The sequence below is a fragment of the Pyxicephalus adspersus genome, chromosome 6 (assembly GCF_032062135.1).
Source record: "Pyxicephalus adspersus chromosome 6, UCB_Pads_2.0, whole genome shotgun sequence".
NCBI classification, from domain to species: Eukaryota; Metazoa; Chordata; class Amphibia; order Anura; family Pyxicephalidae; genus Pyxicephalus; species Pyxicephalus adspersus.
This window is the reverse complement of record NC_092863.1, coordinates 75,135,308-75,150,697: the sequence shown is the minus strand read 5'-3', so window position 1 is coordinate 75,150,697 and position 15,390 is coordinate 75,135,308. Positions and strand designations below refer to the sequence as shown.

General features: G+C 37.1%; 1 protein-coding gene across 1 annotated transcript in view; it reads left to right on the top strand.

Annotated features, from left to right (window-relative positions):
- Window positions 1-15,390, top strand: part of ATG10 (autophagy related 10) — a 75,386-nt gene that overhangs the window by 38,010 nt on the left and 21,986 nt on the right. The window contains 2 exon segments of the mRNA XM_072416202.1: window positions 2,529-2,667; window positions 6,605-6,702. Of these exon segments, the coding sequence (XP_072272303.1) occupies window positions 2,529-2,667; window positions 6,605-6,702 (237 nt within the window).

Here is a 15,390-nt window from a genome sequence, read left to right as displayed (position 1 = left end):
GCCTGGGATCAGGAATACAGCATTCTGCTTGCAATGGCATTCCTTTACATCCTCTTGGAGTTTGAGCTATTTACCATAAATGTAAAAGGAGGCTGCAGTACCAGTTCTCAACACTTTGCAACTTTTTAGTGACCCAGGGATGTACTCCTGCATCCAAACTTCAGTTTGGATAAGCCTTTAATGGTGGCAGTAATAGTTAATCTTTAAAATCATGCTGAATTTGTGGCATTCTGATTTTGTGGCTTTACTACTTTCTAAGGCTTGGGGAACATGTGCAGATCACATGGTATGGCTTTATTGCTTTTACAAGTAAAGAAAGAGAAATAGAATTTTAAAAGGTAGTTTACAATTGGGAGTCTATGCATGACTCATTCTTAGATTCTGGTTCCTTTATGCTACATTTTATCTATACTTTTAAGTATAATTCTGCATTTGGAAATGGGAATAACTATACATAGATATTATTCCATGATAGATTCACTTAAAAGTAATGAACACTATCTAGATTGCAGCAATCATTAGCAGCACAGCCGTGCAATATTCAGTGTTGTAGAATTCTCTGATTAATAAAACATCCTTTTTGTTTGGTACCTATAGGTTACTGCGATTCCCTGCCTGAAAGATAATATCCCTAAAATTAGTATTTTGCAAGCCCTTATCAATTGCAGATTAAATAGTTAGAGCATTGATTTTGCTTAAAGTGCTGTTTTTACCAGCAGTTTTCTCCCCAGGTCCTTTTTTATGGGCAGTGAGTTAAATGTATTGACTGCGCCTCATGTCAGCTGCCAATTATATCTATTTCTCACCTGCAGAGTGAAATTACTGTCCTAATGATGGACTCTGAACACAGTGTCAGCAGTAGGTTCTACTTGACTATTATAGTTTACACTTGATTTCTGGCTGTGCATGGTGAAAGAGCAGTGAGTCCACGTATAATAATGATATAAGACTGTTTATATAGCGACTTGAAGTCATCTATAGTCAATGTAAGTATATAAGTTGCTCTGTGGGAAATGATTGTTAGAAGAAACTGTGTACACTAAAAGTGATTAGACTTAATTAACTCTGGAGTGTTAGGGAACATTGTAAATTAAAATTATTGTATTAAATTTATTTCTCTGACCTAAACTACCGCCATGTGCCTTGTTAGCTGGCTTTGGAGTTATAGCAGAAAAGCTGTATTATGACAATAGAAAAAAAAAACCCAGTTAATGGAAGATGGCTAAATAGATAACAATTACATAATCCTTTGCCTTTAGGGTGAACTGACTCTTTATTAAAGATTTCTGCCAATTATTGCTTGCATTTAAACCGACAACATTAAACCTGTGCAAATTCAGCAAAATGTAATCTGTAAAAAAAAAACATGTACCGCTTATGGGATCCTAAGGTTTTATTAGTCATAAATAGAGCAGTAAAAGTCTAACTTGGATCGAATCTTGTTGGATTGTTTAGAAAACCCAACTGCATTTGGAAATTCCAAACTGGAACTGGTATTTTTTTAATTAAATGTACTATATCTTTCAATGACAGGTATATTACCATTCAGCCAATCCAGACGCCAGATGATGACTGCCGTCTATGAGTAGCTATTCTCCCTGCACCGGTCCTTATAGCTGATTGGGTCTGGTACAGATACACTGCGTTTGTCAATGATCCTAAGGGCCATTTCGGAACCAAAGTGAGTCACAGTGTTCTGTTGCAGACTCAACCCCGGTCCCAACCTCTTCCATTTAGGTGAATTATATAGGTTGGGAATCTTTTTTTTTTGCACGCGGATCACGGGGTTGTTATCAAAAGCAACATGTCACTGCATAGTTGTTGTTTAAAGATTTGCACTTTGCTCACTGTTGAATCTGATGCTCCTGGGTGGATGGCAATGGTTTGCTGGGCCCAAAAGCATGGTGGGCAACAAAATCCTGGATATCTGCAGATCTGATGCAGAAAGAAATCTTTGTATGGAAAGGAATGATGAGAGTTGTAGTTCTGGGGAAGTGTCAACGCTACTACATCAATAGGAACAAACCTAGACATCCTGTTGATCCCTCCTCCAGCAGCTGCCCCTACAAGACTCTCAATTATCTGGTGATGACATATTATGTAGTAGGAAAGCTGTTTTTTACTACAGGAACAAGGTTAAAGACAAATATCATACTTGTATATGCTCAAATTCGGGTCAAGTCTGGAGCTAACTATTAGGACCACTAAAACCACAGAATGTTCTTTGTAAAAGTAACTCTAGCCATGGGTGCTGTTTGGGTGCCAGGGTTTTTTTTTTTTGCCTTCAGGCTCCAGTATTCAAAATCCACCCCTGCATCGTCATCAGCATTTACTGCTAAATATCTTAGAAAAACTTACAGCTTTCCAAGTAAACACTGCTGGTTGTGTAAATTCCTTTGTGCTCTGCTGAAAAATCAATTGCGTTGCTGGAATTCATGGGGATTCTGAAATCATGCTGTGCTTATGAAATGTCAGAAAAATGCTTCTGAATGAATGTAATTGAATATGTTCTTCATTCTGTTTTGCAGGGTTTCCATGAGGAAGAGGATGAGAGCCTAGTTATACCACAGGAAGTTCAGGAAACAGAAGTGATTCACTAGGAATATCAAGTCCTATACTCCATCAGCTACCAAGCCCCTGTACTCTACTTCAGAGCCAGCTTATTGGGTATTTTGCTGTTTTATAATAATGCTGCTGCTAATAATAACATATATTGTAGTCACCATAGTGTGTTATGGTTGACACCACAGTTGGGAGATAGGGACAAGAATGTTGTCATGTGATGGCAGGAAGTGCCAGAACACTTCATATCATGATCACCAAATATTATATATATATTAAAAACTACAGATTTATAAAATATTGAAAAATACTTTTCAAATTACTTTAAAATTCAAAGTTTTCGTGAGATTTTAGTGACCGAGTTTACAAAAACTTTGAAGCTGACTCCAGACATAAATAATTTGCACCAATGAAGGCAGCTTTGTCTTCACCATCTTTCACTGTACTTTTTGCAACTAGTATAAGGTCCTGAATATGACTTGGTACAGCAAATTGCAGTCCAATTTGCATTCTGTACAGCAGAGCTCAGTAAAGAGGAGGCAGAAACAACAATAAGCCAAACAAGCTGCAGTACAAGAGGAATGCTGATAGCAGGAAATAGTATTGACAGGGAACTGACCTTTTCAGAATGGTGCTACTCCTTTCCTTGTCCTGTTAATGGAAAGGGGTAAGAAGACCTATAAGTGAATGTGAAGCTGCATCACAGGGCTCTGCTGTAGGTCAGAAGTTGTGTTATTTCCAGGACTGAATAAATAGAAATACAATTCCTCTGGATGGGAGCTCAACTGTCATATCTGTATTTCATCTGCCTATATATCAGGAGTTCAGCCTTAATCCTGGCTTTACATCTAGGCATTGCAACACACTTCAGTTGAGATTTGTAAAAGGGGCTTTAAGTCTCACTACACCATGACATTTGTGTCTTGATATATGTTTAGGTGGTAAACCACTTAATATATTGTTGTATCTGTCACAGACTCTAATGATAAGATTTATGATTCGCTGGAATGGAGTTCCTGGGTGTGCACTCCGAGGTGGCCATTATAGAACGTTCCTATTCCTTTTCTTATTTATTAAATTTATTTTTTTATTATGGAGAATAACAACAGACATGGGGACATATATTTCTGGGCAGAAGGAGAAACAAAGACTAGGGGTGAGTTCACACAATAGCATTTTAATGATACTTTGCTTTGACCCAATTGCCCTGATTTATGAATGCTCTCCAAGGCTGGAGAGGATATCTGGGAGATCCAGCAAACCTGGAATGGATCTGCTCCAGGATTCAAAAGATTTGCTAGCAAATAGCAAGCAAATTACTTTTAAGAAATACATTCTAGATTTGCTGGATCAACCAGGTTCACTGATAAAAAGTGTATCTTCTGCAGTCTTGTAGGCCTTTAATAAATCAGGCTCATAATATTAAGGTGGGTTTTGTGGACTTTGCTGCATGCATGTCAGTGTGCTCCCCAGCCCATTTTAGCTGGGCACACCACCCGGCACTTTTCAGCAACCACCCAGCTGTTTTTGTGTGGTTACTGAAGCGTTGGGTCACAATCATGGGCTTCCACCCGCCTACAATTTCTTCCCACCCAGCTTTAAAAAATTTCTGAGTTAGGCACTGCATGTATACACGTTTTGTGTAATTTCCTGACTTGTTACACTATATTGGAACAAAAATCAGCAAAATGTGCACTAAAACAAAGGAAAGTGCTGCAAAACACAGGATAATCTCTGGCAAAACAATGTTTTATAATGCTGTAGTGTAAAGGCTGTTTATGGCCTAGAAATCTTGGCATTGGATATCACATGGATATATAAATGCCAGAGGGTGGTAAAACCCCATCATATACCCTAAATATGACTTTTTAAATAGACTAACCCTTTGAAAGCTCTTGTACTCCAAAGTGAGCCAAATGCAGCATGCCTCCAGCTGCTTGTGAGTTGCTTTGATTTGAGCTGCCCAAGAAGTACCTTTCAGCTCATTCAGGGTTGCTTTGGTTTGAGTTGCCTAAGGATTAGCTTGAAGCTGCTTCTAAATGACTTTGATTTTAACTACTTGTGGAATAGTTTTGATTTGAGCAGCTCATATTGTAGTTGCTTATGGATTGCTTTAATTTTAGCTACTCCTAACTTTTCTTCTGCTTTTGCATATACATTGACTTGTGTGAGAAAAAACCAATGTACTAATGATTGCATGCTGCCTGTCTATACCCTAAGCTGTTTTTTGCCTTATGTGTGTAGATTAATGGTACTTCAGTCATATTAACAACCATTAAGTAACTGAATGTCAAGTTTATAATTTATGAAATGCAGACGTTATTATACATTCTTTCTGATTCCACACTCTGCAGATGGTAAGAGGTAATTAAAAAAAAAAAAACAATGGGATGTAAAGGATGTAAAGTACAACAGCCATCTAAACATATAGTAAATCAGTGCAAAGATCATAAAAAATTTAAAGCATAATAAATAATAAAAAAGTCTACAAAAAACAAATTCTATGGAAGCGGGATTCTTTTATATAATTAGTGTACACTAGAAGCAGTTAATCATGACTGAAAAGCTCTCAGAGACAAAACAACTTGTTTAGTTTGTCAGCATTGGGCAGTCAGAGGTGTTGAAACATGACTGCTGGTATCCAGGCTTGGAAAGTATGGATCCCAGAAGCGTATCCCTGTCTGTCTATGGTGTGCCAACAGCTCCACTTACTGTACAGTCCAGCAATTGTTAGTCCTTTCTGTTTGCTGCTTCTATAACCGAGCAGTTCTTCCCGGAATACACCTTTCTAGCATGGCAAGCGAGACTCCCTGTGGAAGATGCACAACATTAATGTTTACACATAGATTTAATTATAGACATCTGGAGGCCAAAAGGATGCAGCAAGCTTGCTTTAGAGAAATGGCTGGCGCTCCTTGTTGTGACAGGTGCTGATTGGCTGGCTTTGAATTTTATTTTGTAAAACACGTACCTGCTGAGGTAAAAGCAAGTGCCAATTTCGCATCAAAAGCTAAATAAACCTTGTTTCCCAGTGTGCAGCAGCAAAAAGTAAAAAGAAAATAGGTTGGATTTTTAGAAATAGGTTCAGATTTCTACCACCTGCCTCAGTATGTAAAAAGGAAACTTCAGGCAACAAGCAAAGCCAGATAGTGAATCTATTCAGCAAACACTGCGATGTGAATGTGAGAAAGTGAACTCGGTTTACCCTACATAATTCATGGGGACAGACTCAACTTTTTCACAGTGCTTCTGGATTAGACTGCAACTTTACAAGAAGGTGCCTGGGACTTCAGAACAATTTTGTATTTTTGAATGTTTATTATTATTAATAAACAGGATTTATATAGCGCCAACATATTACGCAGCGCTGTACATTAAATAGGGAAGATTCAAGACTATTCAGGCACTGACAGCCATAAGGTTTAATGGCACAGCCGTTGCATCAGGTTGAAAATTATATTTTGGGTGAGCAGGACATCCATCTGAAATAGTATTAATATAACATGTTCTCATTTGACTGGAGCATATTTTTTTTTACTATAATATCAGCATATATAATGTACTACATGGATGTAAAGTGTAGAATTTTTCACATCTTCTATTTTAACTTTTTGAAATAAACTAACACATGTGAGCCAGATCATGGATGGGTTATTAGGCTGAAAGTTTGTTGGCCTCCAAGTAACTTATAATGGACTGATGCACATTACTAACCAATAAGATTATATTTTGGTTGAATGTGTATTATTAGTTCAGGTCTGACATTTCATCCAAATAGTTTTTGTAAGGGACAGAAGATACTGAGTGTAAACCAATGGTGGAGCTGAAGGTATATGAGGCAGAGAAGAGGACAAGAAAGAGGAAGTAGAATGTCACCCAGCGGTGAACCTGGGAGCTATAAAATAATCAAAGTAAAAGCTTACAGAGGACAGGCAGGGGGTGTAGTGGTGAGAGGGGTATAAGTTACTAAAATTGCAAAATAATTATAAAAAAAGAAAATATAACAGGAAATCTGACATTCCTTCCTGTTTCATTCATATAGATGGAAGCCCTCTGACACTTGAAGACATTTGGAGCAGAGTTCATACCTGCTATAGACCTCGACTACTGCATGGACCTTGGGAAACCATCACACAGCAGGTAAGATGATTCCTTTTTATTCAGTTCCTTGATAGCTGCTCTGCTGTACTGGATCACACTTATTGGTCAGTTTTTAAGGTACAACTGTCTTCCTCATATCATGAAGTTTTATTAGAATTAGACAGTGTTGGAAACATGGGACAAACAAAATCATTGCTCTAGGGAAAGAATGGATTGAGATCTGCTGGGTGAAACGTATTTGCTTGGAAAGAACAGATGATGCTTCAAGATACTGAAACACCAGGGGTACATCATCATATGCACAGTCTAGTCATGTGAATGATTAGTATTTCACTACAAACAAGAATCCAGTCTCCTTCTTGAGAGAGCTTTTGTGACTGGATGATCTAACACTTGTGACCACAATTGCCTTTTTTGACTATGTTTTGGAATTGAAAATTTGTATTGTTTTGTTTTCTTGATTTGATTGTTCTAACAAAATTATGTATTCTAATAATTAAAACTTCATGTATTTGTTTATATACAATACCTTAAAGGTCCCATACTGCTTTTATTGTAGTTTATGTCATTGCATGAACTGACTGTTTCCTTGTACTGCTTCATACTGTCACAGTTCAGCCCTGTTGTATAGGGACACTAAGATACTGCATTTTTTATCCAACTCCAGCAATCATTGCATTATGACTTTTGAAAAATGTGATAAACCCTTATAGGTTCTTTTGTTTGTATTTTTTTTTTGTTGCAATCCTTTTTTATTGTGTAATAACGACATAACAAGGCTCATACATAAAATGGCACATACAGAAACACAGGGCCACACGGCCTGCAATCACAAAGTCCTGTGGTACAAAAAGTGTCATTTTATAATAACATTGCAATATTAGAAATAACAATACTGAAAATAAAATGGGGTCACCTGTATGGAAAAACAAGATGGGGTAAAGTAGATAGGGAGAATAACACAGGAGGTGAACATCCAATAGAAACATTTGTATTACCTAAAATCGAGCCCAATTTAACATTAGGACATCAATAATGTAATAACTCTTGAGAGCAGCGCAGCTGCTCTCCAACCCAACTCAGGTGGCCTTTTGTTTGTATTTTTTAAAATATGTTGTAGGAGCTTTATTCAGTAAAAACAAATGCTGAGCTTCAAATGAGAAATTTGACAACTGGGAGGCGATCAGGCAGGTAAGAATAGGTATAATAGAAGAGACATTGCTTTCCACAATAAGCACCAATCACCTATTTAGTTCCACTTCTTCTTCTCCATCCTTAGGAGTTACAGCTTATCTGTTGGCGGGATAAAGGAAGCAGTGTTTTTTTTTAAGGTTTCAGATGGAGGGAAAAAAAAAATATCTTTTAAGAAAAATAAAAACCTCAACATTTCTCCGATCTTTCTTAGAAGTTGCCCTTTAATTTTGCTTTGCAGAACTGCAAAATGTAAAAAAAATAATTCATACAATTTGAAGTTATCTGCAATAGTTGGGTTACTTTTATTAAAATAAAAAAGGAAACTTAAATCACCTCTTGAATTGACTTTACATTTAAGTTTATTTGTAAAAGGTCCTATTTATTAGATTTCAAGTCAGAATTCAATTATTGACTTCTTTTAAATGGGCTTCTGATAAAGCTAAGTAAGGATTGATTAACAACAATGTTCTTATCAGACACATTAAGTAATGTTCACGTGCTATAATTCTTACCTGACATGATCGGGGAGCAGTCCCCCAATGTCGTTCTGTAAATTTATTTAACATTTTCACTATGCCAGTTCCTTGGGGGTCCATACAAGCGTCCCCTCCTTCAAAGTATTAAATGGTTAAATTATGTGATTTTTAACAGAATCTCATTTTAAAACATTATTCTGCTTTTTCCATTAGACCTGTCTCATTCTTTAACAGAAAAACTCCTTTAAAAGCATTTACCTGTACAGTTTACTGAATTTGATTTGAAATGAAGTCGCAACAATGTCTCTCATGGTAGCACTAATTTCACTAATGCCCGCATTGATGGTACTTCAGATGAACAATACACTTAGCAGGAGTGATTGAAACGTTCCCTAACATCAACCTCCCCTTTTCATTCATCCGGCTGCACGCTAACATCCAGCTTTCCCTTTATCTGCATCTGTTTTAAATTGCACAAAATCAATTACAAGCACACAGCTGCTTAGCAAAACTTTGAAATGTCTCTGCAGTCTCCTTGGGTATTCCTTGATAGCTTGTAGCAACATCAATTTTCTGCACCTGGAAAAATGTACACAGGCTGTGCTGAAATCAGAACAGACAAGAAAATGTAATTGTATTTATTGTTACCTCTGAATGCATGTCAGCGGAAAGCATGGCTCCTGTTTTTAAAGATGACACCGTGAAAGGGTAATATGTTAATAAAGAGCCTGGCATTATCAGGAGAGTGATGCTTAAACTGCGCATTGTTTGCAAACACAAGCCCTGAACATACATAGGATTACTGAGAAGCAATGGAGATTTCAGGGAAAAAAAGCAATCAGTACATCTAGATAACAGAACTTATAAAGAGCATTTTGTATAAAAGTAGATAGCCGCCTTGGGACTGGTTATACATCTAAGTGGTATTAATGGATTTACAATACCTTGGAAAGGTATATAGAGTTATTAAAAGTACAAGTATACCGCTGTATCTACTTTTGCTAAATGTACCAGTGTTTCTGCAGTATTTTCCTTACTTTAAAATTCACCTAAGTACTGAAACCAGCCTTATCCTAAATCTTTTCTATTATCAGTTTCAGTACTTTTAGACCTTTTCTTTTAACAAGGAGCTTTGTCTATCACTAGTTTTTGTGTGCTAATAGGATTGTTTGAGGCATATTTGCTTGTGGCCTCTATCCTTATATTCTTAGATTTTGGGCCTAAATTTAGAATTTGTCATCAACAGAACAGTTTCTGTGTACTGCCAGATATTATTCATGTGGAATTTCCCGTAATTAGGGCCAAGTGATGGTAATTGGACATCTCATTCAAGTGGAATCAACACATTCAGTAATGCAGGTTCTTGTCTCTGGTTTGTCATTTAGGTTTTGTTCATTAGAATTAAGTTTCCTCAGAAAATCCTGAAATACCTCATATGGACCTGTCCAAGTGTGCAGTCTATGCAACTGTGGCATAACATTTATCCCATTGGGAAATGCTGCAGCTTACTCTGAGTAGTGGACTGCACATCTTGTACATTATTAATGAGACTTTAATACATGTTTTTTTTTATCATAATGAAAAAGTTTGTAAAAGTTTTAAACATTTCCCTAACCTGATGGTTGAATAATGAAGAAATAGTAGCATGGTGAGTCTACCAGCACTTAGTTCCTGGTACTAAACTCCCTTCTCCCAGTCTGATTACAGGACACTCATATCAAGACAAGTGCATATATTAAGTTGCAAAAAAATATTGTTTGTTTTTTCCTTTCATATCCTAGAATGCAGAGTATATGTTGGCGCTATATAAATCCTGTTTAATAATAATAATAATAATAATAATAAAGCTACGTACACACGTCAGATTTTTATCGCCCGATAATCGGCATCGCCCAATTATTGGGCGAAAATCTGCCGTGTGTACAGTCGTTGTCGTCCATCGTCCGAAAGACCGTCCTGCCGGATCCACGGACGATGGACGACAACCGATCCTAATGAAAGGGAAGGGGAGAGCGCGCAGCAGGGTGCTGCTCCGTCGCTCTCCCCCCCCCCTCTCCATAGAGCATGAACGGTGCTGTATGTACAGCACCGTTCATGCATCGTGCACTCCCTTGTCGTTGGAAAGGAATGTGAAAGATCCTTTCCAACGACAAAAATTGCAAGTGTGTATGCAGCTTTAGATTACCAAATCACATGTGCAGGTTTTGAAGCATGTGCATGTTAACATGCTCATACTCCAAATTACGTTTCACATTCTCCTATGGCATTCTCTTTATTTGAGGGGCAGGGTCCCACAGAAAAATGAACCCTACATTTTCAGGGTTAGTTCAGAATTGAACTTACTAAATATTTTAGTTAGATGCATTCAAAAATGGACTCAAAGGCAAGAGTTTGAAGAAAAATCCATTGGCTTTTTATCTGCAACAAAGGTGGAAGTTCACAGACTCCAGATCTTCCTGGATATTTCTACCTATTCTGGAAATGTATCACTTTTTTAGATGTACCAAGCATGGCTTCCATTTCTGCCCTGCTCCTTAGAGGAACAATAAAATGTGTGAGTCCTGGGAAATGTAAGAAGGAAATAAAATGTGATATTCAGCCAGTGAATCTGCTGTGAAGCACTTGACACTCTTCATGTAGCACATGCTGAAGTGAGATATCTGCCATGAGAATGATTATTCTGTTAATGCACATACAAAACTCTTGCCACTGGCCCAGAAAAGACCCCGCAGTGTGCAGTGAACAAGCCAGCATCTGAGGGATTTTGCATTCTGGAGCTACAGCAACCTTGATTAGCTGTACAGGTTTAAGTGCTTAATCGTAAAGAACTACAAGGGACATGGCATAACTGCAGAATGTACGTGGAAAGTGAAATGTAAGTGTGTTCCTGACCATTGGTGGGTCACAACTTGTTACTGTTGTTATCTTTTATTGTGATCCAGAATCACTGTTTCAGCAGTGACCCATTATGATGGTAGAAAAATGTAGATCCTAAAAGCTCACTGGACACTTTGTTTGGAGGGTAGTTACATCTCACTTCCATGCTCTTCTGAAATGTAAATGTCACTCTACTTTGTGCATTCCTAGATAGATCCTCTACTTAGTGCAGGCTTACTAACCAGATAACAGTCCTGATGCAGTGCCTAATGGTAATTGATAGGTGCATTTGGCAATAAACCTAGCATACATGCACTGCTTGAAGAGCAAATCAAAGGTTAGGAAGCAACAGAAATTTGTTAAGAGGAGTTAGTGGAAATGGGGCAGAATAAAAAAAATAAAGAATGACTGTTCACTAAAAAAAAAAAAAAAAAAAAAAAAGAGACCAGTCTCCCAGGAGGCCTGCCAGAGATCTCCCATCCCAGAGTGTTTCTGGCTGCTCCATCTGCGCATGCTCAAGCTTGGGCATGAGCAAGAGGAGCCTTTTCTTCAATGGGGGAAAAAATGCTGATCTCACACATACACAGTGGGATTGGCAATCTTTTTTTCCCATAAATTACAGCAGGTTACGTCACCTGATCACACACCTGCGCAGTGCGTGACGTAGTGGGTGATATAGGCAGAGGAAAGAGGCAGGAGAAGAGGAAAGAAGATGATGGTGTCCCACGCTTCCTCCATGCCAGGACGAAGACGGATTACAATATGACTCGGGAACTGATCCAAGAAACCTCTGAAGGGTGCGTGAGTTTTTCTTATTTTAATTCTGCTTTAATTTGTGCTTGGCCCAAAGAAAGACTTTAATTCTTTCCTTCCCAACTGCATACTTATTTGCCTTTATTACTTCACCTCTCTGTTCACCCACCATCCAGTTGAAGCTTACCCAAATGTGACAGGAGTAAGCCAATCGCCAAGTTTTATCGGATGAACAGAGTGACTGGGGAGTGAAGGAAATGTGAGTTTGTACTGCTGGATGGGCATTAAAGCTTTTTACACTTAAATACAAAGCACAGGTTTTCTTTAAATATTTACAACCCTAAAAAAAAATTCTTTTGATCTTTTTAGTAATATTTAGTTTACATTTGTAACCTCATATGTGTAAGATGTGCTATTTGTTCATAAAAGATGCATCTTTGTATAATCTAAAAAAAAAACATAACCAATTTGGCATACTTGCCACATACTGGCTTCTTTATATTCTTTCCATGTGCACAAGAAATTGGACATTTATGGTATTATTCTTTATTTTAAAATACTTAGGGCTTGTTCACATAGGTAAAAGAATTGCTAGAAAATGACCACTTTTCAGGTGCCCAAAATGAACTTTTAAACATTCCGGTTGCATGGTGGTTGCTCAAAGAGATTAACAAGTTGTTACTGACATCTATAAAACATCTGATAACAAATGTATTTTTTCAGCATGGAGGAGTAAAGAAAGTGGAAACACGTATTGTCCTTTTAATTTTAAATGCTTTATAATGCTTTAAAAACAAACCAGTTCCAGTAATTGGTTAATACAGTGGCAATGAGGTGACATGGTTGGCTTAGGACAGACTACCTCTGCTTCCTTTGCTGTTTAGTTCCAGGATAGGCAGGTACAATCACACCTTGGTTTTAAAAATTATTATTGTAATGAGCCTAGGACACTTATTAAATTGGCTGTGCATTTAACAGCCCAGATATAGACGATTGTATTCTGAAATCCTTCCTTCTGCTAATATTGCATGGCCTGTGAGTAATGTGCGGCTTCCTGTGCTGGCTTTGGGTAATGTTACAGCCGTGAACAGCTGCAGTGTCTCAGGTGTGGGTTCTGGCCCATGGACTGTGTGTTGGACAGCTCCCATACAGAGGATTTTATTCCTGGTTGTAATAATTTTTAATTCTGTGTAGGGTTTATAGTTTTTTACTAATCTAGTATAGAGCAGACGCACCTAATCAGGCTTCCTCCACAGTTTGCGGGGGGTTAAGCAATAAAAAAATTCTTTCACTTAAATAAGTAACCAATGATCATTGTAATTATCTCTTTGGGGAGCATTCTTCCCAACAACCACCAATTCAATGAACAACATTCCTGCCGACCACCTGTCTAAGAGTTTACTTCTCCACTAACCACCATCCTATGGGGCACTTCTCTACAACTCCAATCTTGTGGGCACATGTCCAATGACCACCAAACTAAGAGGACCTTTCTACACTAACCACTATTCTAGGAGGGCACTGATGTAAAGGAACACTACAATTTTTACTGTGTTTTTTTTCCTGGACATTATTATTATTGTTTCAATTTATTATTATTATTAATATTATTGTTATTATGAAACATATTCCAAAAATAACAAACAGAGCTGGGTGTCAGATTAGTACACCACATTCTTTTTTCTTTTCTGTTCACTTAAACAATCGTAGTGGGCTGTGGATATGCTAATTATTAGCAGGGGGTCCCCTTGGACCTGAAAGGTATTCCAAGGGTTCCCCCATATTACAAAAGTCTGAGAAAGGTTGTTATAGAATTTGTATGTAATTATGATGACTTTTTATAGCATTTTTTATCTAACTATGAAATTATCCTATTGAAAAACAAAATTGTGACAATCTTCAGGATAAGTACGCTGTATCCTTAACGCCACCTAGAGGTTTTATAATGAAATCACATGAAGTATATGTGATGAGACTGTGATAGTATATGAATATCGTTATTTATTATGTTTGTCTATTCTTATAGCATTTTATCTAATAAGATTATGGATTACACGTCGCTTAATATTTTTGCATTTTAAATAAATATGAATGTGCATGTGCTTTTGCATTTATGGTGATTTGGGCATTTCACCACTTTGCTTCCAATAGGTTTATAAACATCAGAAATAACAATGTTTTTTTTTATTTTTTTAAACCTCCTATAGGTGTGCAATAAGCTCTAGTACATATCAGCAAATCAGCTGCCAGTTTTGCACCTAACTGATATGATAGACTGATCCAATTATTAATTGCTTGAACAGAAGTTTTAAAACACAACACACTTCTATGATATTCTGCCCCGAAAAACCTCTTCACTAAAGGGACTCTTGAGTGCTTTTTGAAACAATAAGGCTGGTTTGATTCTGATGTAATTGGTAGGATGATGTACAATCTTCTATATTTTGTAAAAATAAACTCATTCACCAGACCCTTAATGTCTTCAGTGTTGTAAATATCTAGAAAAGAAAGGTTATAGAACATTGCATTACATCTCAAAAGCTTCAATACCCAAAGATGCATGTGTTCTTCCAACATCACTAACTTTTATCTTATGATCAGTTTTACTACAGATGTTTGATTCACTAAAACAATGTCACCTAGATGTGTAATCTATATCGTTTCACGTAAAATGAACATCAATCTGTCAGAGCCCTATTTCCTTGTTTGTTTTTTGATCTTGTAATGCTTTATTTTATCACTACCACAAGCAAACCCCTATTACTTTCTCTTTCAGCTAATAAAACTCCCAATTATAATGAAGCTGGGGTAGTAACGTGCATAGTGATCCTTATGAATTGATGTTTACATAGAATTTTTCATTAGGACCAATAAAATAGGAGTGATATAATACCATATTGGAGATAAAATACCACTATTTGTAGAGTATGATTGGTCTTTGTGTTGTATATATGGTGCGGTATCAAGGAAATAATACTACAAAAATTAAAAACAAAACATTTTGGGGAATTCAACCTAACGTGTAAATTGCTACCTTGAAGTTTAATATTATAATACGTACATATATGGCATAATGGGCCTGATTTAATAAAGCTCTCCAAAACTAGAGAAGATACACTATCATGGGAGAGCCTGTGTGATCCAGGAAATCAGGAATAGATTTGATAACCTGTAAAAAAATAAAAGTTACACAAATCACACACATTCAATACATTACTTTAACATTAAAGCCTCTTTTTGTAACATATTTTTACACACAAATTTGCAAAGTCGAATCTCGTGTTTTTCGGGTCAGGTCTATCCCAATTCGAACAGCAATATTCGGGTCGAATAAAAGGACAACCCGAATTCGAACACCAACACTAATGCTGTGTACGTACAATAAACGCTTATTCTAGGCTTGGCTATTCAGTTTATACTGCCAATG